Consider the following 22,400-nt stretch of genomic DNA (forward strand, 5'->3'; position numbering starts at 1 on the left):
TGTGCTTAACGTATCAAAAGTAAAATTACTCATCATGCAAAAGGGCTCCTTTCAAAGGTATACATGTAATAGAGTAAACAGTACAATATTTCCCTCTGAAATGTAGAGGGACATTTTAAATTAGTATTTAATGGAAAGAAAAGTACAAGTATGTCAACATTTTACAGTATTTGAGTACAGTTGAGTAAATGTGCTTCCAACACTGACTCTGCTAATAACAGCAACATTATTAAAGTTAATCTCAGTTTACTTATTGTCATAATGACAAACACCAATAAATATATAATGTGAAGTGAAATGACTCCTCTGAGAAGAATCGTCCAATCACTGTCCAGGATGCGTTTTAATCTCAGACAAAAACCAGAGGATTAACAGTCACATCATCCAAATCATATGCCTGATGCTAATTGATGACTTGCTTGTTGCATTCAGCCTTTTTCATGACTTCTGATTTTACCTTTGACGTGTTATCGAACTTGATCCGATCCCCTATTTGAAGACATTTATATTGCTGTCATAAGTGCAGTATCTTCAGTTTGGAGATGAAGGACTAACATATTATTCTTCTCTCCTTTTGCTAAAGTCTAATACAAGTACTGGTAAATTAAACCACTTAGTTTTGTTGGGAGCCGCACTTCGGGAACTGAATAGGCCACTGGAAGCTGAACCTAATAACACCTGAATCACCCATAGGACACGTAAGCCTGCATCTAATTAGCATTACCCTGATCTTTTGAAAGCAAAGCGGCCATAACACTGGCCGAATATATCTTCCCCTTTGTGTACGTGTCTAATTGTTTGCCGTTTTAATAACGGGTGCTATTGACTGGGCAGTGGAAGATCTACAACTATGACGCAGGTTGTGTTGTGTGTGACGCACGAAATGGGCGGATTTTCTGCTCAAACGCTGCGAAAAATGTTTAACTCAGCATTTTGTTCACTGTCCTGCACACTTAGCAATGTTATGGGTTAACGATTAAGCAAATGATTTGCTATAGGCCTACACGTTGCGTATTTCCAAAGCAAAGCAGTCTCATTTGTTTCTTAGGATTTTCTGAATATTTTGAATAATGGATGAAAATGTTCATTCCACTAGTATCGAGCCAAGTCTGCCTATTTCAACATATCTTATCATTATCTTATAATAATTATATCCTACTTTTAAAATATTTTGCCACTAGAAATAAGTGAAATCTTCAAATTGCTTTATAGCTATGTTGCTCCCCCTGATCAACAATGGAAACAATACTATTTTCCATTTCCCACCAGCTGAAATGTCTCGGATAATGGACACTTTTTGCAGTGTTCACCTCCTCCTCTTCTGTGAAGACCGAGGGGGCAGGTCTTGTTTTAGTGGGCTCTATTACTGGCTTGGCAGGTGATGTTGTAGCTCACACGGGGCTTGAAGAGCCTCCCTGCTTATCTGGTTATAATTATATAAAGGTGACCTGGTTTCAGCACCGCAGCTCGTCAACAGCTCCAGTACGCAGCGTAGATTTGGCCAGCCCCTTCACGACCGGTGCGTCTCACTACAGAGTACTCCAGGGCGCAGCCTCCGCGCCAGTTTCAGCACCAGCGGCCGGACGGAGCACAGCGGAGCTGTCCACACATTCAGCACTTAGTTTCTGGAGGAGGGAACCAGACCCACAGACAGCAAGACAGCCAGGATATATCTTCCTTCCTGGACACTCTGAGACAGCTTATTTCAGAATGGCGTCATATTACGTTGGCCTTTTCGTCCTTTTCCAGCTTCTAGCCCTGAATGCAATGAGCCAGATATCTGCCTTCCCCACACCGACAGCCTCAACGGATGGTGAGTTGACGATCGCCTCTAACCGTGTGATAGTAATGTAGGCTATTGTAGTAGTCTTGTCCTATAAAGCATTGTTCAGTAGGCTATTTAATAATGGTAGAAATGTTATTGAAAACTGTAACTGCAAGCAGTCAGTGATAACAAAGGAGTTTTTACAAGCACAAAGTGTAATAGGGTCATAACTCTCTATTCAGAACGCATGGTGGCTGAAATTAAAACAGAGACAATACTACAAGGCTACCATAAACTCATTAGGCTACTGATCATCTATGCCTTAATCAGCTTTAAAGAAACATAGGAATATCTGCAGATAAACTAAATTTGACTATTACACGTTGTACACTTTGTACAGTACACGTATGGGCATTTAAAGAGATATTATTGGAATTTCTATTCATCTTTGTATATGTTTTATACTTTTTGTTTCAGGAACTCCATTGTTTTATTCATTTATAAATCTGTTGAAGATATAGAAAAAAGTAGTGCCTTTAAAGTTCAGCTCCAGCTCAGCAGGGACTGGCGGTGTTTTGAACGACGCCTGGTCGCATGATATCTTATGGCCGCTTGTGGTCTATTTTCGCTGCAGTTTAATCTTTTGTTTGATAATCCGATTAAGCTCTGCCTCTGCGGTGAGTTGGGAAAGCAGAAACGATCACATACGTTTGTTAGATGCAAAGGTATTAAAATGACAAGAAAAGAAAAAAAAGAAGTATATCTTATCATATATTTGTTAAAAAGCATATTTATCAATGTGCCATTTACAATTGTAACCTAGATAATTAGAGTTTTATTATTAATAATAAAGTCTGCTTTGACTCACCAGTTTAGTTATTACATGCATTTTTTTCAGTTGCAGATAAAACTGTGTACAATAGACAGTTGACAGAAGAAAGGCCACTACAAGAGCAGGTAAGCTCTCTTTCTCCCTGTCTCATAGCTAATTTTCTCATCTAATATTCGGCCAAATGGACTTTATGGTCACTTGTCAATCTAGTTATTAGCCCAGTAAACAGTATTAATCAGAGCTTACATCCTGAGTGGAAATTATTTGTTTAATGTTCATAATTTCCGCAGATTGCTGAGGCGGACAGCGTGAAGGCTGCAGTACAGTCAGCTGGTAAGAGGAAACCTTCCTGCCAATCAATCAATGACTTAATTTCCGCCTACTGGGATCTTATTGCAGCACTTCCAGTAAAACAGGTTTCATCTGTACTGAGAAATAACAACTATAAGAATCACATTAATGTGAGAGGAGTTCATCTTTACCACTTGTATTACTCCAGTTGGATCATTTCGTCTCTCTGCTGTCTTTCAGAGGGCAAGCGTCCCACTGACTCCAAGGACGTGGAGTCAGAGCAGGACCTTGATGACTTCACCGTGCTGAAGTCACTGGCTGATGGCCAGAAATCAAAGGAGACCACTGAGCTGCCACTCAAGAAGGAGGGCCAGTATGTTCCGGATGAATCAGACTCGACCAAGAGCCGGCGTCTAACTGAGGACTACGACTCTACCAAGAGCGGGATGGACTATGGCAAGTATCAGGGTACGCACACCTGTCACCATGCACCTTGTCCTGGCATTGTTTGTAAAGGTTAAGTGGGTTAGCTGCCAAACCTTTGCGCCCATTGCCAAGGGCAGGCGTCACGCCGCGTGCTTCTGTCTGTCACTGGCAGGCCACCTGGCAGACATTTTAAGAAAGAGTAGGCAGAGAAAACAAGTGCATGTGATGGGGATAAGCAGAGTCAGATAGAAAGAGTCAAAGACAGAACACGTGCATGCAGGAGAGAAAGATTATCCTCTCCCTCTCAGACACTGCCGTTGTCAAAGCTTATGCTGGACTACTGTACCAGCTTCTTCTCTTCACAGGACACCTTTTCCCAGAGACACCAGTGATGCCATTCATTTTGAATTCATATTTGTAAGTCACTTAAAATCCAATCATTTGCCGATACATACATAGATTTTGAGTCTCAATAGATTTCATCAGCTCAGCACACATTTCACTGTAGATGCATGCAATTTGATATCCTGTCCAATTATCAGCATAAAGCAAAGTCTCTGAGGTGAGGTGACTCAGACACAAAGCGCTGAGTGCTACACTTCATCAATTCATGTGGTCAGCCCAGCAATGACAAGCAGCTCGTCAGGTTACACTACATCTAAATTTGGCAAGTGCTGTCTGGATGTCATTTTCTTATTTGCTGGAGTGAAACAGAAATAGGCCCTGCAGTTTGAAGTTAAAATACATCACTGATGATTCAATCCACCAATACGGACAAAAGTATTCCGCCACTGCGTATTTTTATTGTGCGTGGTTGTTGGTAAGCAGCAGGGACTGTTATGTAAGAGTCAAGCTCTAACAATTGCACATTTCTTACTCAGTAATGGGGATATAGATATGTTGAATATAAGGACAGGAGAGGGAAAATAATTTATTACTGAAAAATCTTTTTTCCACCTAATGAGAGAGAGAGAGAGAGAGAGAGAGAGACTTAACTTCTAGGTCAAGGTTAGTAGATAGAGAGTAGTGAAGGGAGAAAACGAGCTTCATGAAATCTCCTACATATCTTGTGTTGTTTTGATTGTTAGAAATGGAGAACAGTTGACAAAATATTCAGGAATATTGTCAGTATGATGTAACCCAAAAAGTATATTCAGTCAAATAGATGAAGAATTAAAGCAGAAACACCTGCTTTATACCCGCACACAGCTGATAGGCGCGTTTAGAAAGTTACAAATGATAACATATGTATTGTCTCCTCTCAGATGACACAGAAGGTTTCCGTCAGGTCGACGGCACTCCACTGACAGCAGAAGACATTGTCCAGAAGATCGCAAACAAGATCTACGAGGAGGACGACAGAGGGGTGTTCGACAGGATTGTCTCAAAACTGCTCAAACTGGGGCTGGTAGGTTGTGAGATTGTATGCCATTCGATTTGACACAGCGTGTAGCATGACATTTACTCAACAGGAAATTTCTCTCCCTGTGCTCTCTGTTCCCCCGAGAGAGGAAGAGATTTGTGAATTGTCCTTTGCGTTGCTTGGCTGTAAATTACTTTTTTGACACTCAATAAGTAGTTTGGAGGTCTCCAAATTGCTCCCTGAGATGGTTCTCTCAGTGACAGTGATCAATATGTGATACAAAGAGGTTTATAGTCAGTACAGTACATTTCTTCCACATCTTATGACACATTTGTTATTGCACACAATTGTTCTCAGTCTTTCTCTTTATCCATCTGTAGATCACAGACAGTCAGGCAGACACTCTGGAGTATCAGGTGGCCGAGGCTCTCCAGGATCTCATCACCAAAAACGCCAAGAACAACGAGATTGAGGACGATGAGAGCAACGAACAAGAAACCAGGGGAGAGCAGGAAGACCAGGGCTCAGACAGTAACAAGGTAAAAACTTGTAAGGAAGTGGTAAGTAGCAATGATAATGATAACAATAAGGACAACAACCTTGACAACAAAAAAACTCTGGGTTTTCCAGGACACATGGGAGCTACCCAGTCGGCGCTACAACAAAGACGAGGACGACGATGAAGAAAATGATGATGAGATTGAGGACGAAGTGGACAGGGATGCAGAAGAAGAAGGAGGTGACACAGCCACCAAAACCTGGGACAAAGATGCTGAGGAGGGCAACGAGGTGAGACCCAAAGACGGGCTCCAGGACCTGCAGTACTTCCCCAACTTCTACCGTCTGCTCAGCAGCCTCGACTCAGGTAAAAACACAAACACACCCCGGGGTCGCTGTGCCACTTTAGATCAGAATCACAAAAATCATTTCTTCACAGCATCCTTCATCCAAAGATAGAAGTTCCCCAGATCAGAGCTGTTGTTGTCATGGCGATATTGTTCTCAAAGAGTCAATGATTGTTTGGTCCACCTTTGTTTCCCCGCATTTCTTAGGAAATGCGGATGAAACACACACACACACACACACACATACACCTAACAAATTATTTATAATTCCATCGTCATGATCCCCACTGCCAAACACCATGTGGTAACATTAACACCATGGTAACCAATTGCCATTAACAGATCATTGATGTTAGATTTGTTCTCTGGTTTGCTGTTGCAGATCAAGACACTCAGGAGAGAGAGACATTGATCACCATCATGAAGACGCTGATTGACTTTGTGAAGATGATGGTGAAGTACGGCACTATCACGCCTGAGGAGGGAGTGTCCTATCTGGGTAAGAAATAACACAATACCAGCACTGTTTATCTATCCAGTGTGGTACACACAGTGCTAGAATGTGAGGCATAGAATCACATAATAAGGGCCCCTCGCTCGTTTATGGTAAATAATATTTTATATACGTAAGGCAGGGCGATAATTTGATGATATTGTATCGTTAGTGTGACAGTTCATTGACCTTGGAGATAGCAGTTTAAGGTCCAGGGAAAGTAGTAGTACTGATATTTCTTTAATCAAAGTATTGTACATCCAACCATGTCATGATTATATGATCACATAATGTTATTGTTTTACAAAATGATGTTATGTAATGATTTCTAGCTAATGTTAAAGCTATAGTGCGTAGTTTCTGTCTCCCCCATGAGGAATTCTAAGTAATGACAACAAAAACTGTCGCCGCGTCCACATGATACAAGTCTGTGATCGCGCTTCACCCCCACCCCTCCTCCACACAGTTGCTTGTAGCCAAGGAGGACACAGAGGATTACAAAAACATGATGGACTCTTCAGAACAGGATATTATCTTCGCTTGATTTTCTGCACGCGAAAGTCGCCGGACGACACTGAGAAATACAGAGAGAGTTTTGTGGAGCTGATAGTCTTAATTAGCTTTGTATCAACTAATTTCTTATTTAGTAATGGCTTGAATATATTGGGCATTCATTAATATAGAAAAGTTACGCACTAAAGCTTTAACTAAACTAACAAAAAGGGGGGTTTTGTTTTACACTTGCAAAGAGTTTTTCTGATGTAATGCATAACAGCAGAACACAGTTGATTCAAGAATCTTATTTTGTTTGATTTTGCATACATTTGCTGTATTGCGTTATACATTATTAGGCCTACTTGATAATATTTATAATAATGCGATATTGATTCCAACCATGTTGAACAGCCGTATGTAGGTCTATGTGTGGCTTACATGTGGATGAAAGGTTTAACATCTAAGTATCCGTCCATTGCTTAGCTGACTAATGCACATGCATTTCTGTGTGTTATATACTGTATATGTTTTTTTCCTCGTGTTCTATGTGTGTTCAGCCGAGCTAATGTTCCCTATCAGCCGGTGAAGTGGAGTGTGAAGCCTGCACAGACAGATTAGTGTCATGGTTTTTTCTGGCTGGCCATCACATCAGTAGCCAGTGGAAAGGTCAGCTACCTGTAAGGGACAGCTGTCATCTCTCTGCGTGAGCCTCAGGAAACCTAAGACCCAACATCTCTCTCTCTCTCTCTCTCTCTCTCTCTCTCTCTCTCTCTCTCCCTCTCCCTCGCTCTGTTCAAATGACATAAAACAGAAAAGATGATGGGCTCTTTCATACATGGGAGAGGGTTTAGTTGTGCAGACGTGGTCCCATTTAGAGCAGCAAGATTATTGTCATTATCGCTTAATGTGTCAATTATTTTCCAATCTGATGTTGACATTGTGAAAAATGCCCATCATATGTTTCCAGAGCCCTATGTGATGACTTCAAATTGCTTGTTTTTTTCAATCCAACAAACCAAAATGGAAAGAAATTCAATTTACAGTGATATAACACATTGAAAAGAAGCCAATCCTCCTTACTTTTGAGAAGCTTAGAACAAATAATGTTTGGCATGTTTGTTTGATAAATGACTTTATCAATTGATAAATCAATTGATAAATCAAAAACTATTGAACAATCAATTTCTTAACTAGTGTTTTACCACTAGTCTTAACACAGATTGGAAATGTAATTTGTAGCTAAACAGAAAAGGTTTACAATGTGTTTGTCTTACTATAAGACCCGCGATCAAGTATTATGACTAAGGCTGACCCTATGTAGGCTGTAGAAGGATTAATCGATACTCATTCAGATGACCCTTATACAGCTTGGTGTCTCTTACAGCGGGAGAACAAATGACCACTGTTGACGTTAAACACCAGAACAAAACAGGCATATACCATTGCAAAAGATGTGGGTTTCCTAGGCAACCCCCATGGCTTCATGTGGTCGTGAAGAGATAATAGGGTGGAATTCCGCCATTACCTAGCAACGAGTTAATGCCCCCCTTCCCAACTTCCACCCCCAACTGGCTGTGATGCTCCGATGAGTCACCCCGGTACACAACTGAATACACACAGGGCTGTCAATCAACGCTAATCAGCTGATACAGGCCCCATGATAGATAGAGAAAGAGCGATGTAGAGGAAGAGAGTGGGGGAGGAAGGAAGGTGGTGTTTGTGTGTGTGTGTGTGTGTGTGTGTGTGTGTGTGTGTGTGTGTGTGCGTGCGTGTGTGTGTGTGTGTGGGCAGAGGGAGAGGATGAAATAATGGGCTTCCACTGTGCTACAGGTGGGAGGAAGTAGCTTGAATACACAGAACGTGCAAGTGAGATGCTCAGATAATAAGAAATAAAAGGAGGCTGCAGTGAACGCAGATGAGAAAGGAAATTGTGTTTCTCCTTGATGCTCAGTTACGGTGCTGAAATCAAGCCTCCCTGTTTCTCTTATCTCTTTATTGTCCTTTTGTCCTAACATCCAGATATCTAATATCCTGTCACCATGCAAAACTCCCTTAAGGACCCAATGCAGAAAAAAACTCTCATCTGCTCTAACTTGTAATCGAATGTTCTCCTCTGTTTTTTGACTTAGCACAGAAGCATGCTTAAAGTAAATGATCAAAATTTCCAATTTCCTAAAGATATGTTATAATGCAGAATATTAACTCACCCAGTTGAAGACGTGCTTCTTAGAAACTTGGGTCACACTTTACTTTAAGTCCCCATATTTAGCATTTATAAACCCTAGTGTACAAATTTAATAAATGCTTTCAAACAAACAATATACATGTAGTTGTAAGCAGATATAAGTGTCCTGTGAGATACCCATAAGTGGAGGCTGGTGTATGAACAGATAATCAATGATAATATAGTAAAAGTTGTATATGTCTTTATAGGAGAATTTACTGAAATATTGAACATTAATAAACACTTATCCTTATAGCTGCCTACAACTACATTATAGTGTGTGATAATGTGTTAAATGTTGAAATAGTGCTTACAAATGCTAAATAGGGGGACTTAAAGTAAAGTGTTTCAGGAATATGATATAGTAGATCAGCTCAGATTCAGCTGAACTTTGGGATTTGTGTATCTACAGAACATCTGCTTCCTCTATTTTTTTTTACATAATGTTGTTAATCCAGAGAGGATCAGTTAACACTTATCTTCAGTATCTTTGAACCATATGATCTGTTTGTGTCATACTCTGGTCGATTTGGGGTCTTTTATATTTTCTGATCTTGTTGTGAAAGCGTAACCCACTGTTATATTAGTGGTAACACCCAGATTACAATTTCACTAACTCCCAAAATAAATGTGGTTTTTGGATTAATTGTGGATAAATTATCCCTGTGACGTCTGTTCTTAGACTGTATTTTCTTTTCCAATGTTCAATCTACTGCATAACTAAATTATTGAATATGACAGTGGAAAAGAACAAGGTTTTTTTTTCATTTATTAGATGAAACCCTTTTCTAATCATAATCACTCTCTGAGTCACACAGGAACAGCGTGGGACTTTCAAACAGTTAAGAGGTATTCAGTTGTTGTCCGTAGAGTGAACTGACGTCACAGTGCTGATCAAATCTAAAGTAAACGTTTGGCCTGTTTCATCCACCTGCAGAGAACCTGGATGCTATGATAGCCATGCAGACCAAGAACAAGCTGGGTAAGGCTCTCGGGCCTCCTGACTTCACTGGACCCAATGGTAAACAGCCTCGCAAGCCCCAAACACGTCACATCAGTGAAATCACATCATTTTATTTGACATGGTCAGATGTAATTAGTAGCTTATGTTAGGCTCTGTGGAGCTACATAGACTTAGAAAAATGTGGGACAAAACCAGGATGAAACTTACACATAGGTTTTGGGGGGTTAAATTTACCTTTAATGGAATAGTTTGGTATTTGGGGAAATATGTTTATTTGCTTTCTGGCGGAGAGTTAAAGGTGCCGTAGGTAGGATTGTGAAGATCCAGGACTTAGTCAAAAAATTTTAACATCAACAACTTCTCAGTCCCTCCCCCCTTTCCGCTAAAGCCCAAAACAGTCTCCTAAGCCCCTCCCCCCACAAGGGAGAATGAATGCGTGTGCATGAGCAGTGATTGACACGCAGTTAGACACCTCCCCCTGGCCCTGATTGGTGAATCTGAACAGGGAGCTGTGGATTTTTGCAAATCGCACTACAGGCTGTAGGTGGTGCCAGAGGAGCTGGATTTTTTTTTTTTTGAATTACCTGCTTTATGTAGTTCTACTCAAACATAGAGTCAGTTTCAGCAAATATGACAGAAAGTTAGTTTTATAAGTCTTACCTACTGCACCTTTAAATGAAAATAGCACGTTTGAATCTGTTTGTTAAATATACAGCCGGTTAGCTTTGCTTAATGATGGATAAGAGGGGGAAACAGCTAGCCTTACTCAGTCAGAAGATAACAAAATCCGCCTACCAGCACCTATAAAGCTCAACAACAAAACAACTTATTGTGTCTTGTTTTTTAAATCTTTACAATAACATAAATGTACAGGGGAGTCTCTACGAAGTCACTCCTCACATCCCTCCATGAAACGGCAGTTTGTCATTATTACATTTCAGTTTTCAGTTAAAAACAAACAATAATCAACATGTTAATTAGTCTCTGCCAGAAAGTGAACAGTATTATAATATAATAATAATGACATGTTTCCCAAAATGGTAAACTGCTGCTTTAAGTATCTTTACCAGCAACTGAGCAACACCGAGCTCCATGTACTGTTTCTTTGCTGTAGGAAAAAACTTGGATGAGGATGACAACACGAAGGCTGAGGCCGCCAAGATGCAGAAGGAGTATGAAAACCTGAAAGACTCAACCAAGGAGGAGCAGCCATCAACTGAGACCAGTCAGTCCATTACCTAATCCTGATGACCAGAGGAAACATGAATAGCTTTTTGTTTAGTGATTTGATGATTTGCTAAAATAATTTGATAACATTTTGCCATTTTGCCCCTCAACAATTATGAACTATGTGCCTTGTAAAACTTGTTTTATTTGCATTATGATTTTTATTGTTTTGTTTTGTGTCAAATGTCCCAAATAAATACAGAATTCTCAAATATAGCAGATTCCCACCTCATAAGTTCAATGAAACAAAACATCGTCTTCACTCTACCTTAGTGAAAGGTCTGCAAAATGAGTTTGAATGTAATGGCCGAGACCATTTCCGACCTTTTGTTTTCATTCAGCAGGGCTGACAGGAAGTAAACAGCACTGTGTAGTCCAGGCCAATCATTAAGTCCCTGCTTGTCCCTGAACTAGGCCAGTCCGATAACACTCGCAGGAAAGCTGGTCACAGCTGCCATTATCTGTCCCTGTACACTGTAGCCTACTGTACCCGCTCATCAGTCTAATCCACACAAACACACACGCAGACATGCATACAAAAGACAAACAAACGAAACATGGAGCAGGATTACCACCAGGAAATTTGTTTCAGAACAAAATGACGTACAGTAAATCCTGAGCAATGTCAACTAAACTCTGTGTTATCTGAATGTAAACAGGCTGTACCGAGTGGCATAATATGATATTCATGGAAAAACTAGGGGCATGCGTTATAATCCAAATTTAATTTGTGGTTAGGCAACAGTCTGATCTTGATTGGTGGTTAATATCAACTTAAATCTCAAACTGTAGATATCATACACTTGCTGTAGCTACCACTTTTACACAATAAAAAAGGAAAATGAGTGTGTCTTACTGCTAGTTTAATATGAAAGTAAAATGCTGGCTGTCAGCGTGCTCCCATTGCTACAGAAATTTCAAAGTTAAAGCGTAAAGTCTTGCTTTAGGAAAATTTTGTAGTTTAAATAATTGATGAGTTAGCACTATCTTACACTTTGGTGTCCCAAGGCACTTCTGAGTGAATGTACTGAAGTAGTGAAGAGAAATTCACTTATTTTTTTTAATTTTTTGATACATTAAAGAGGATGATTTTCATGTGCCCTTTTCTTTATTTTCTCCTTACCAGATCAGCCCGGCAAGTCAGAGACCTATCTGGAGGCCATCAGGAAGAACATTGAGTGGTTGAAGAAACACAACAAAGAAGAAGGCAAAGAGGGTGAGACACACTCACTTACTAGAAGACTTCTATACAGTCGGTCTAAACTGCTCTACCTTCCCCAGTCTATGCTGAGTTTTAAGAGCCAGACCAAGAAAACATCCTAATTTGCCAACCCTCGTCTTCTCACTAAACTATGGTGGGTCACACAAACAGTTCTGAGGTGACGCACTGAAGAACAGACATTTTGAAGCATCTTTTGTTAGCCTCAATTTGCAATTAAAATGAGTGTGGGATACCAGGATAGATGCTTCACTCCAGTCCAGATCTCATGAATATGGATCATTCTTGATGAGTCTGTCCTAATTACTCGTGATGCAGCCTTCTTGTTCAGACACAAAGGTCTATTCATTTATTCCCTCCTACCTGTTCCTCAACTTTTATTGTGTGTGTGTGTGTGTGTGTGTGTGTGTGTGTGTGTGTGTGTGTGTGTGTGTGTGTGTGTGTGTGTGTGTGTGTGTGTGAAAAGATGTAGTCGTAGAACCTGGTTCATAATTAGCACTTTAATCACAACAAAACAAAAAATCCATGAAAAGACCATCACGTCTTAGTCATCAATGTTCATGTCTCTAGATTTATAGTATTGGTGAGTGTGCATTTATATTACTGCTGTAATGAACTGTCAGTGTTCATAAAGTGCCAGTGTGTGACCAAGAAACTGAACCAGTCTGCAGGAGAAGCCTGCTGTTGAGCTCTCCACAGTGTAAAACCAATGCCCAGTGATGCTTAATTAAGCAGCAGAGATTGAAATGTTAATGAGTTTTCACTATTCAGGCCATCCGTCCACTGTTGATCATCTCAGCAGAACATCTCAGACATAAAAAAAAAAAAATTCAAAATGTCTTGCTCAGTGAGATTTATATTTACTGCTAATGTTCAGTGGCCTGATCTAATCTGTGCCAATCAATGTTGTTGTTTATTCAGCCACTAGTGAGTTAATGAAAATTAAAAAAAAAAGAAAAGAAAAAAGTTTGGCCTAGATTCTTGTGAGCATCTTAAACAAACAAAAAGGACTGACACTAAGCTTAAAACGCTGCAGAGTCCGGAGCAGAGAGGCCGAAGCAGCAGGGAAGTTTTGTTTGGTGCTCATCTCTGACCTGGCTTTATATAGGACACTTCATTAGCATTCTGGTGTGTGGAATGATTGTCTGGGGCAACAGGGGCCTCCCCGCCTGCCTGTCAGTGATCTGGGCAGAGGACACAGACAGACAGATAATGGTGTCAGAACACACAGAGTCAAAATGTACTCCCCAAAATCACCCAATATTCTGGTAGTTGGACTGGAATTAAGAACTGCTTTCTAAATATCACCTCATCCTTGTTCTCTCTATATTTTTCACCTTCTCTCTTCGGAGAAAGTACAGCTGGAGGAGAACAAAAGCCCTTTCAACCAAAAAGCAGTGTCATAGTAACAGAGTGGGCGACAGGCCACTTAATATGTTTACTCTGCCAGAAGCACCCATTTGGACAATCTCAGAGGACTCTCTGTGTGCGTTCAATTGTACGCATGTGTGTGTGTGTGTGTGTGTGTGTGTGTGTGTGCGCGCGTGTGTGTGTGAGTGCGTGTGTGTGTGTATGGACACCTACACACTACACAGATTAGCCATAGGAGCAGATGGACGTAGAAGCGGTATCCTGGTTTTGGCAGTGCGAGAAGCAGTGCTGTCTTTCAGTTAATCCTTCACACACGTCATGTTTGTCATCTGCAAAGCAACTGTATCTTGAGGCAATTGCTGCTGTTAGAAATGTCATTAGGACCGTTGTTGTGTGACTTCTTGGCTGTCCTCTGTCCTTCTGCCCACCCTCCCCCTTTATTCAAAGTCAGTTAGAGCAGGGCAAAGTGGTGCAGCAACAGCTGTTTGCTTGCTCTCTGAAATTCATTTGTTACTGTGATGGATAATACATAGTTAGGCTGTGTTCATCTCTAAATATAGCCACATCCAGCTGGGGCCTTATGGTGCTTTGTTAAATGACAATGCCCCGTCAAAAGCAAGGTGAATACAAATGGTGCTTCAAAAAAATGTAAATGTATTCTTTTTAAAGGTGTAGCAAGCTTTTGTAGTATTTGAAGGAACCTGGTTTGTTGGAATTACTACCTTCATTGAAAGAAGTATCATTTGGCAATTATGTTTTACTCAATTCAATCGTTTGGCCATCTTATTATGTATGTGGTATCTTCTTAACCCCAGACAAACATGCTAACTCTGACCTTAATCCTCCTTGATAAGGAACTACAGTACCAGATTGTGGCATGTTTGGGTGTGCCGTCTAAAGAGGTTTAATGTCTGATCTATCTTGCTAACCAACATGGCCTTGTGATCTTCCTCTTTGAATCTCAGATTATAACCCATCCTGTGTTTTGTCTTTCTTTCCAGATTATGACCTGTCCAAGCTGAAGGACTTCATGGACCAGCAGGTTGACTCCTACATTGAGAAGGGCATCATCGCCAAGGATGAAGGAGACACTATCAAGAGGATCTACAGCAGCCTGTAACGCCATCACTCATCCTCCCACCAACCTCTGGCCTAAAACACAGGACTGAATCCGACATTAACATCTCAAACAAAACCCTGACTACATAGTTATTTCCCATGGCATGGTAAAGTATATACTGTGTATTCGAAATTACCTGCTTAGGGGAACTTGTTTACCCTCTCAGACATTCCTAAAATGTATCAAGAGAAGGATGTAATAATACTATCAACAAAACCGTAAAATGATTCTTTACAGCTATACCTGATTATATTTGCACGCCAAGATCACAGAGTAATAATTACTAGAATATTATTGAAAGAGAAATCAAAGTATTTTATGTAACCAACTCACACATTCAACTAAATGCTACCATTTACTCCAACCTGACTCCTGTGGGAAATGAATGTTATGGGAGTATGATGCCGTAGCTTTGTCAGCAACTACTGTTTCCAATACATTTTTTTGCAACAAAATGCACATATATCAAATCATACTCATTCTATGTAACCTGTCTTAGCCTATTATATTTCTTTTTCCAGTGTATGTGTAAGATCTTTAAGTATTCTTGCTTTTTATTTTACCAAAAATATATTGTATTGTGTATCTTGTCAGTGCCCTGCCCTACACGTTATATTCTGCTGTAATTCTTCTGGGGCCCACTAGGGGGCCACGTTTGTATCGTCAATTCTCTCTGCATGTCTCTGTGAGTTCAACATTTCCATTTATGTAGAGACTCAAGATAAGTATTTTTAAATGTAAATATTTGTGATTTTTTCCTAAAGTTCAAAAGCAATTAAAACATTGCCTTTTCTTTATATTTGTACTTAAATGTGACAATGAAGCAGCACTGGGAGAAAAAACACCGATAACTGACATCCACATGCTCACAAGAACCTGTATTGTCATGTAAACACATGAGATTGTCATGTCTGGTTAAATGACATATTTATTCTTCTCAAATAAAACAAATAGAATTTAAAAGCACATAACACAACTGTTACAGACAGTTCTCCACACACATAAATAATGCATTCACACTTCAAAAATAGAGCAGTCCCTTCTTTTTCCCGAAGAAAAGGCATCTATGAGGCAAATGGAACTTGTTCAAAGGTTTGAGTCCATCCACCACTTCTGTTTGGGGTGTGCTGAAACAAGGTAAACACTGATGAGGAAGGCCTGAATATACTTCCCAATGATACTATTCTAGGTGGCGATTAAGCACATCAGAAGCAGTTAGCAAGTCTAACAAGCTTATCCTTCTGGAACTGCTTAGCGCTGTTTGTGTTTGTGTGTGTGTGTGTGTGTGTGTGTGTGTGTGTGTAGCAGGTGGGTTTTGTACAGCAGCTTCAGAAGCATATGATGAGTTGAGCATGTGTGCTCAGATGCTATGTACAGTATATCAGATGCGCCTCTGCGCTGTCAAGTCTCCAAGTAGAACAAAACAAAAACAATCATATACATCTTAATAATTGCATATCAATAAATAAAAAGGCAAACATTTCAAAAAATAGAAAGGCAAACACACTTTTCTTCAACATGGTTTGGTAAAAGCAAAAACGTAAAGAGAAAAAAAAGCGATGTGGTTGTGTGCGTGTGTGCTTGTGTGCGTGTGTGCGTGCAGTAAACGAACTGGTCCTTTATATCTCCTGATATGACGTTGTTGGGGTTGTGTAGTCCTCCTCATTGTTCCTGCGAATGAGAAACAAATAGATAACCTTTAATGATTGGGAAGTTTTCCACAGTGGAAAAACACCTTCTAATATTACACACACACACACACACACACACACACACACACACACTTTCCTTAACTCCTTTCCTCTCTTTTATCCCTCTGCTTAACTGGTCACCACAGTGTCTAGGTGAGCGCACTGTGTGTGAATAATGGATGAGGTGAACCAAACAGCCGTATTGTTCTCTGTCAAAGCTGAAGGGTCATTTGGCCTCTCAGTACAACACACCAATATCTTGAGCCCAATCGTGAAGTTTAACTTTTGCTGTTAACTGGCCACTCTCTTAGAAAAGCTACTTCAGAAATGCAAGCTGTCCCAAATTCCTTCATTTAAAAGAAATTGTTTTTTTCTTTAGATCTACTGTATATGTATAAACTATTCACAAGGTTAAGAAAAACAGTTCAGCTGCAAGGGATCACAGTTAAATAGGGAAAGAAATACAGAACGATCAAAATCAATAGAAGATGGAGAGAAAAGTTTTAGACCATGACGTTGCAGGAGAAACTGAAGAGAGGAGACAAAACAGTAAAAGTAGGAGGCTAAAATAATCTTGCTATAGAGCTACAGAGATTTTCTTTGACTAAAAAAAACAGAGGTCAGTGACTCGAGTCTGTTCGGTGTGTTCCGTGCCGATGTCCGTCGGAGGAGCCATCAGCCTTCATTTTGGCCGACCTGCTGGGTCGGAGGGCTCAGTGACCAATCTGATTGGTGGAGTTCTAGCCCTTGACTAGCGAATCAGTGCACTTTTGTTAGAGTGACGAAGAGCTCTCAAAATCTGACGAAAATCTTTTAAACTGACCTGTGTCGATCTGAAATGAAGACAGATTCAGCAGTTGCATGGCCTATTCCTCGCTTAAAATGTTTTCAGAAACACGTTTCGGTGAACTATCTTCGTAAAATATGAGATCGTATTCTGAATGAGCCGCCATTATGCTCGGTTGTAAAATCCGGGAGCAGCCAGACCCACGTGACGCGTTCGTCCAATCAGCTGCCGGTTTTCATTTTTTTGGGGCGACAATACAGATTAGCGCCGCCTGCTGTTATGGAGACACGCGTAGAACGTACGCTCAAGTTGGCGTCGCTTCGGTGTGTTCCGAGGCATTTTTTTGACCAACTCGGGGAGACTGATCAGTCCGACTGCCTTTCCTCCTGACGGTCGGCTGTCGGGTTCGTGTGTCAGGGCCTTAAGAGGTTTGTGGTTTGTTCCATCCAAGGGAGGAAGCCAAACAGGCATGCGGTCTGTGTTTGCTCCTGGACTGTGTGGAAACACCGGAGTGTGTCTCTGTTTGTCCAAACACACAACAGCACACATTTGCTATCTGCAGCAGTTTGACTCAGTCCAGACTAAAGTTATAGTACCAACAACAACTGTCTATGAATGGGGGTATGCCAGGCATCCACTACTACCTCACTACTGAACAGACGTGTGAGCGCTCTCTGTCTCAACATGCAGTGTCAGGAAGACCCGCTCAGGCCTGATTCAGCAAGCCAAATCTTCTGCTAAATACTTGATTGTTGCATAACAAGGCATCTGACTAGTACAGCAGGTCGGCAAAACCCTGATTCATATCTTCGATCCTCATTCTGTGAGAACATTGGCACTTCCCAGTCTCTGTTCCTGCTGACTAGGACTTCTGACAATCACCTACAGAGCTCAGGGATGAGAATCTGGGCCCGATTCCCTAAAAGCATTTCAAGGCTAAGATGATCTTTAGACCCAGTGTAAGTCCAAGAGCTGCTTTTGGGAAAAGGGGCTGTGAAACAACAGTTAGCCCTCACACCCAAAATAAACATCCTTTGATTGGACGCCTGACTGGACCATTAGGGAAAAACGGGTCCAGGTGACATTTTGACATATTCATATTTTAATTTGGTCAAATTCTGTAAGTTAATTAGTGGCAATGAGCGTTCACAGCCTGGTCTGAATCTGAAAGCGTGTACTCGTCAACAGGCAGAAAAGAAGCAGGGGTTTGGTTGGGGGGTTACATCCTCACCTTACTTCCTCTTCTTTCAGCCTGCGTGCTGCCTGTTTTGATTGTTTAATTTGCAAGTCCAGTCTGTGTAAGAAGTCTTTGGCTGACAGCTCCTCTGGGGGTGGAGATGAGGCTGGCGAGGGTCCCTCGATATCCTGCAACATAACACAAGGTGTATCTGCCTCCTGGCATGCTGCTTCACTGTCCCCATCAGGAGACTCCATGGACAGTCCGTTAAATATGTAGCGCTTCTCCGACACCACAGGGATGTTGAGGCTATTCTTCAGAAAAATGCAGTCATTGCTGAACAGCTTGTTGGCTCTCTTGATTTGCTCCATCTGGCATATCAGGGTGACAGCAAAAATGACAGTGTTAAAATAGTATAATTTATATGACTAAGCTACCAACTTCCTCGTTTTGATGAGAACCAAATAATATTTTAACACCCAATATAAATATGTTGTGTCACTGATATAAATATATGGGTTAATTTGTCCACATGACAGTCAGTCTTTGTATATTTTTGATTTCTTGCAAGTGAACAAAAAGTACTAGATTATATGTGCATTTTTTTACTAAAGAGCTCCTGTTTGAGCATGCTAAATTCAATGAATGGGAAAACCTATGCAATTCAGTCTTTAAATTGAGTTGTTTAGCTTCTTCAAACATTTTAAAAATGTGTAAAGAAATGCACATTTCACTAGATGATGTTTTGACAGTACTTCTAAGTGGTCTAAGTCTAAGTGGCTGTGTTCAAAGTGGAATCCCCATCAAATCAGCAGTGAATGACTTATGACAGGCCAATATGCAATAGGCTATTTCTTTAAAAAGTAGAATAAAGAACATTTTCTAAAATAAAATGATGCACGACCTCTTAGATATAGACCAAATAGATATTGGCACCAACAAATGTGCATGTTATTAAATTCCTGACAAACAGTTAACACACAGAGAACCTCTGGCTTTTGGGCCCCATTCTCCACACCCTTAATGTTTAAATATAATATTCCTATTGCATGTATAGTGGACTGACTTGTTTTGGTAATGAAAGTAAAATCAAAAATGTTAACTAAATTCCCACAAAGTGAAGTGACATACAGAAATAGTATTAATGTGTTCAAATCTTCCTTCACTGGGCCTATAAGATGCAGCAGCAACACTTCTAAAGAGCTCCACCAATATAGGCCTACTACTGAATGCTCAAATGCTTGTATGTGATGTTTCTGGGTCAAGTGTATTTTGCTCCATGAACACACTTTAAAGGGAAATCAAACCATGGTACCCTGACCGATCACTGAATTCAGAAGTAAATGTGATGTCCACATGATAGAGAAAATAGGTGCGATGATTGTGTTTGCCTCTTCTAATAATTAAGTCAGTACAAGGACTGATATAATGCATTAACACTGATGTTATATTCCATTAGATGTTCTTGTCAAGGTGAACATCAAAGCACGTAAACTGACATTGCAGTGGCAACCTTACCGTAACACCATATTTGAGAGCAATCCCTTGCAGGGTATCACTGTCTGTAACCCGATGCTCTATGTATTTCTCCCCCAGAGAAGCCGTGACGCTAGCTGTGCTTCCGTACGAGCGGATCTTGGTCCGGGCCAGGCTCTGGGACAGTTCGCTCTCTGACTCGGAACCGGACCTGGACCGAGGGAAGATGGGTTGGCCAAATCGTCCTCCTCCATCCCGCATCGACAGGACGGGCGAAAACTCCGCCATGTTCTCTTGAATAAATAAAGAGCCCGCCTGTTACCTCTGTTTGTTTTAACGCTCTAGTTGACTCGCTGCAGTAAAGTAAACCGCTGGTTCAGGCGGCAGGGAGATTCCCATCCCCGGTCATATTCAGAATGTTAACCCAGGGGATACGAAACATGTTTCGGGGACCACTACCTCACGGGTAGCTTTTGTCATAGATCCGTTTACGTAAAAAAATCCAGGAGGAAGGACAATAATACTGTTTCCGGTTACACTTTCAAAATAATAAATACGAACCTTTGTTGAAATGTTTTGGAGTATGTAAATGGCTGTGAAGTGCAAATATTTGGAGTAAAATCGAGTAAATAAAAATGTAAGTCTTGCTTTAACTGAAGAAATAAAATAGACCTAACGTTATTGCTAGTTAATCGTCGTGTTTTCGATAAAATAAAAAAGACCAGTTGCTAACTTCCGGCAACTTCCTAGTAACGTTAGTGAACTTTCTTCAACAAAATAGTAGTAGTCACTAACATTAGCTCAACAAAAAGAAAAAGGAGACGTAAAAATGGATGACGATTAATGATAATACAGAAGCCACATGTCACATATCCTGGCATAACGTTAGCATGCTCCAGATGCAAGTTACATTAGCCACGATAGCTAATGTTTAGCTACCTTCAGCCACCTGCACCAACCCATGCCCGGGGGTTGGCAACTAACGTGAGATACACCTTTTAAGAATTGACACATTTACTAGCATAGTAATATTCTAAAAAATGAAATTACACAAACTATAATCTATTAATCTGCCATTCCAGCGAAACCAGACATTCATCACACTGTAAAGATATGTAAAAATGCAGTTTATGTGCAGAGCAGGGTACACACAAGAGTTGCTGTTGTAGTCACCTTTAAATGTAGTGACACCTATTTAATTACCATATTTAGCCATTTAATTAATTGCAAATTTAATCTAAATCACAATACACACTGAAATGTGGACATCAGCATTATTACCTAATATTGATGCTGCATCTTCTAGATGGGCCCTACGTTTAAATCTAATATTAAGAGTTTTATTGTTTCAGTTTATATTGTGCTTGTATTGTGTATTTCACTAAATAAAGTTGTGAGTGATAAAGTTAACATAAATCAATTATTGCTCACTAAGACAAAGCTGGCCCAGGAGTTTGGACTCAGAGTTATGCTAGTCATCCCTTTTATCAGATAGGCCTTGCTGTTAATTGCATTGACCTTGTAAAACAGCAATAAAATAGTCCCTCATTAGATGGCTTCAATAAAAGGTCCTTAGATCCAAGACTGAGCTGGTTATTATTTTACTTCACTTTTTCTTGTGTGCCACATAATGAAGTAAGACTGGAGAGAGCCTTTCACATTGTGTGGAAACATTCAGCAAGTCTCTGTGACCACTAACCACTGCATGTGACATCTGGAGCCTAATGCTGTTAAGTGCAGGATCACTTTAGATGGCCTCTGTGAGAGTAACCTGGTTAACAGTCCCATGACCAGCCCTGCATAAAAATAATGTGTTTATGACTATTACCACATGTAGAAGCTATACAAAAATATAAGGGATTTCCCCAAGATGGGGTATCAGTGTCATAAAGTTAAATGTGGACCTTACTGTGTATACACTAAACAGAATGTTTCTGTATTCCTTGCAATCATATAACATCAGTTGCACAAACTTAACATTCACCTTACTTTTTAGAATGAACAGGAAAATGAAATTGTGGTGATGTAGTTACATTAAAAGCTACATCAATTATGTAGTAAATATATTTTAATATTCCAATCTACAGTGTACTGAATGTGGGTTTTGATTTAATTTCTTGGAAAAATGTTTCTTTCGGTTTAAATGTGTAATCATAATCGGTCATTTAAAGTCCATTTATCCTCCTTCAAAATCATGTTTTGACCCATATGATGCTTAAAGTACGTACGGGCATGTTCAAGAATACAAAGTTGCATTATGTTTTTCCATTCTGGCTTCTACAATTGGCTGTACTGTTTCAAAATAATTTGGATTTTATTTGTTTGGTTACACCAATAACCACATTGTGCATGTTAGGTTTTTAGTACATTGTTTGTACAATTGTATGACACTGACGATAGCAAACATAAATTAGTTTTTTCATGCAATAAAATCTCCATTATTATCTAATCTTTTATCTCTAAATGGGGTGATAAAATCTTGCGTATGTTTTATCATTATGAGATCTCAACCTGCACCCTGCAACAGGTCAGTTAATCACCGTAGAATGGCAAATGAAAGACCATAAATGAACAACAAGATTATTCCCAGTTAAATAACCAAGTTACATGATAGCCAATATGTGATCTTGGACT

At 40.2% G+C, this 22,400-nt stretch overlaps 2 protein-coding genes across 4 annotated transcripts; one reads left to right on the forward strand and one right to left on the reverse strand.

Annotated features, from left to right (window-relative positions):
- Positions 1-1,381: 1,381 nt before the first annotated feature.
- Positions 1,382-15,432, forward strand: scg3 (secretogranin III). 3 transcript variants are annotated; one of them, XM_078242734.1, is made up of 12 exons: positions 1,382-1,813; positions 2,664-2,722; positions 2,888-2,930; positions 3,129-3,356; positions 4,580-4,722; positions 5,058-5,216; positions 5,308-5,542; positions 5,905-6,021; positions 9,672-9,755; positions 10,813-10,923; positions 12,052-12,141; positions 14,517-15,432. In XM_078242734.1, exons 1-12 carry the CDS (start codon positions 1,711-1,713, stop codon positions 14,633-14,635), a joined length of 1,491 nt encoding a protein of 496 aa, XP_078098860.1. In that variant the 5' UTR covers positions 1,382-1,710; the 3' UTR covers positions 14,636-15,432. The 3 variants fall into 3 exon arrangements, with proteins under 3 accessions (XP_078098860.1, XP_078099012.1, XP_078098938.1); XM_078242886.1 differs by having other exon boundaries at positions 3,129-3,344; XM_078242812.1 differs by having other exon boundaries at positions 2,670-2,722.
- A 113-nt stretch (positions 15,433-15,545) lies between these two features.
- Positions 15,546-20,286, reverse strand: lysmd2 (LysM, putative peptidoglycan-binding, domain containing 2). The gene is made up of 3 exons (XM_078243009.1): positions 19,809-20,286; positions 18,345-18,661; positions 15,546-16,306 (listed from the first exon to the last, which is right to left on the reverse strand). Exons 1-3 carry the CDS (start codon positions 20,052-20,054, stop codon positions 16,255-16,257), a joined length of 615 nt encoding a protein of 204 aa, XP_078099135.1. The 5' UTR covers positions 20,055-20,286; the 3' UTR covers positions 15,546-16,254.
- Positions 20,287-22,400: the final 2,114 nt, after the last annotated feature.

This window comes from Sander vitreus, chromosome 1 (assembly GCF_031162955.1).
Source record: "Sander vitreus isolate 19-12246 chromosome 1, sanVit1, whole genome shotgun sequence".
Classification (NCBI taxonomy): Eukaryota; Metazoa; Chordata; class Actinopteri; order Perciformes; family Percidae; genus Sander; species Sander vitreus.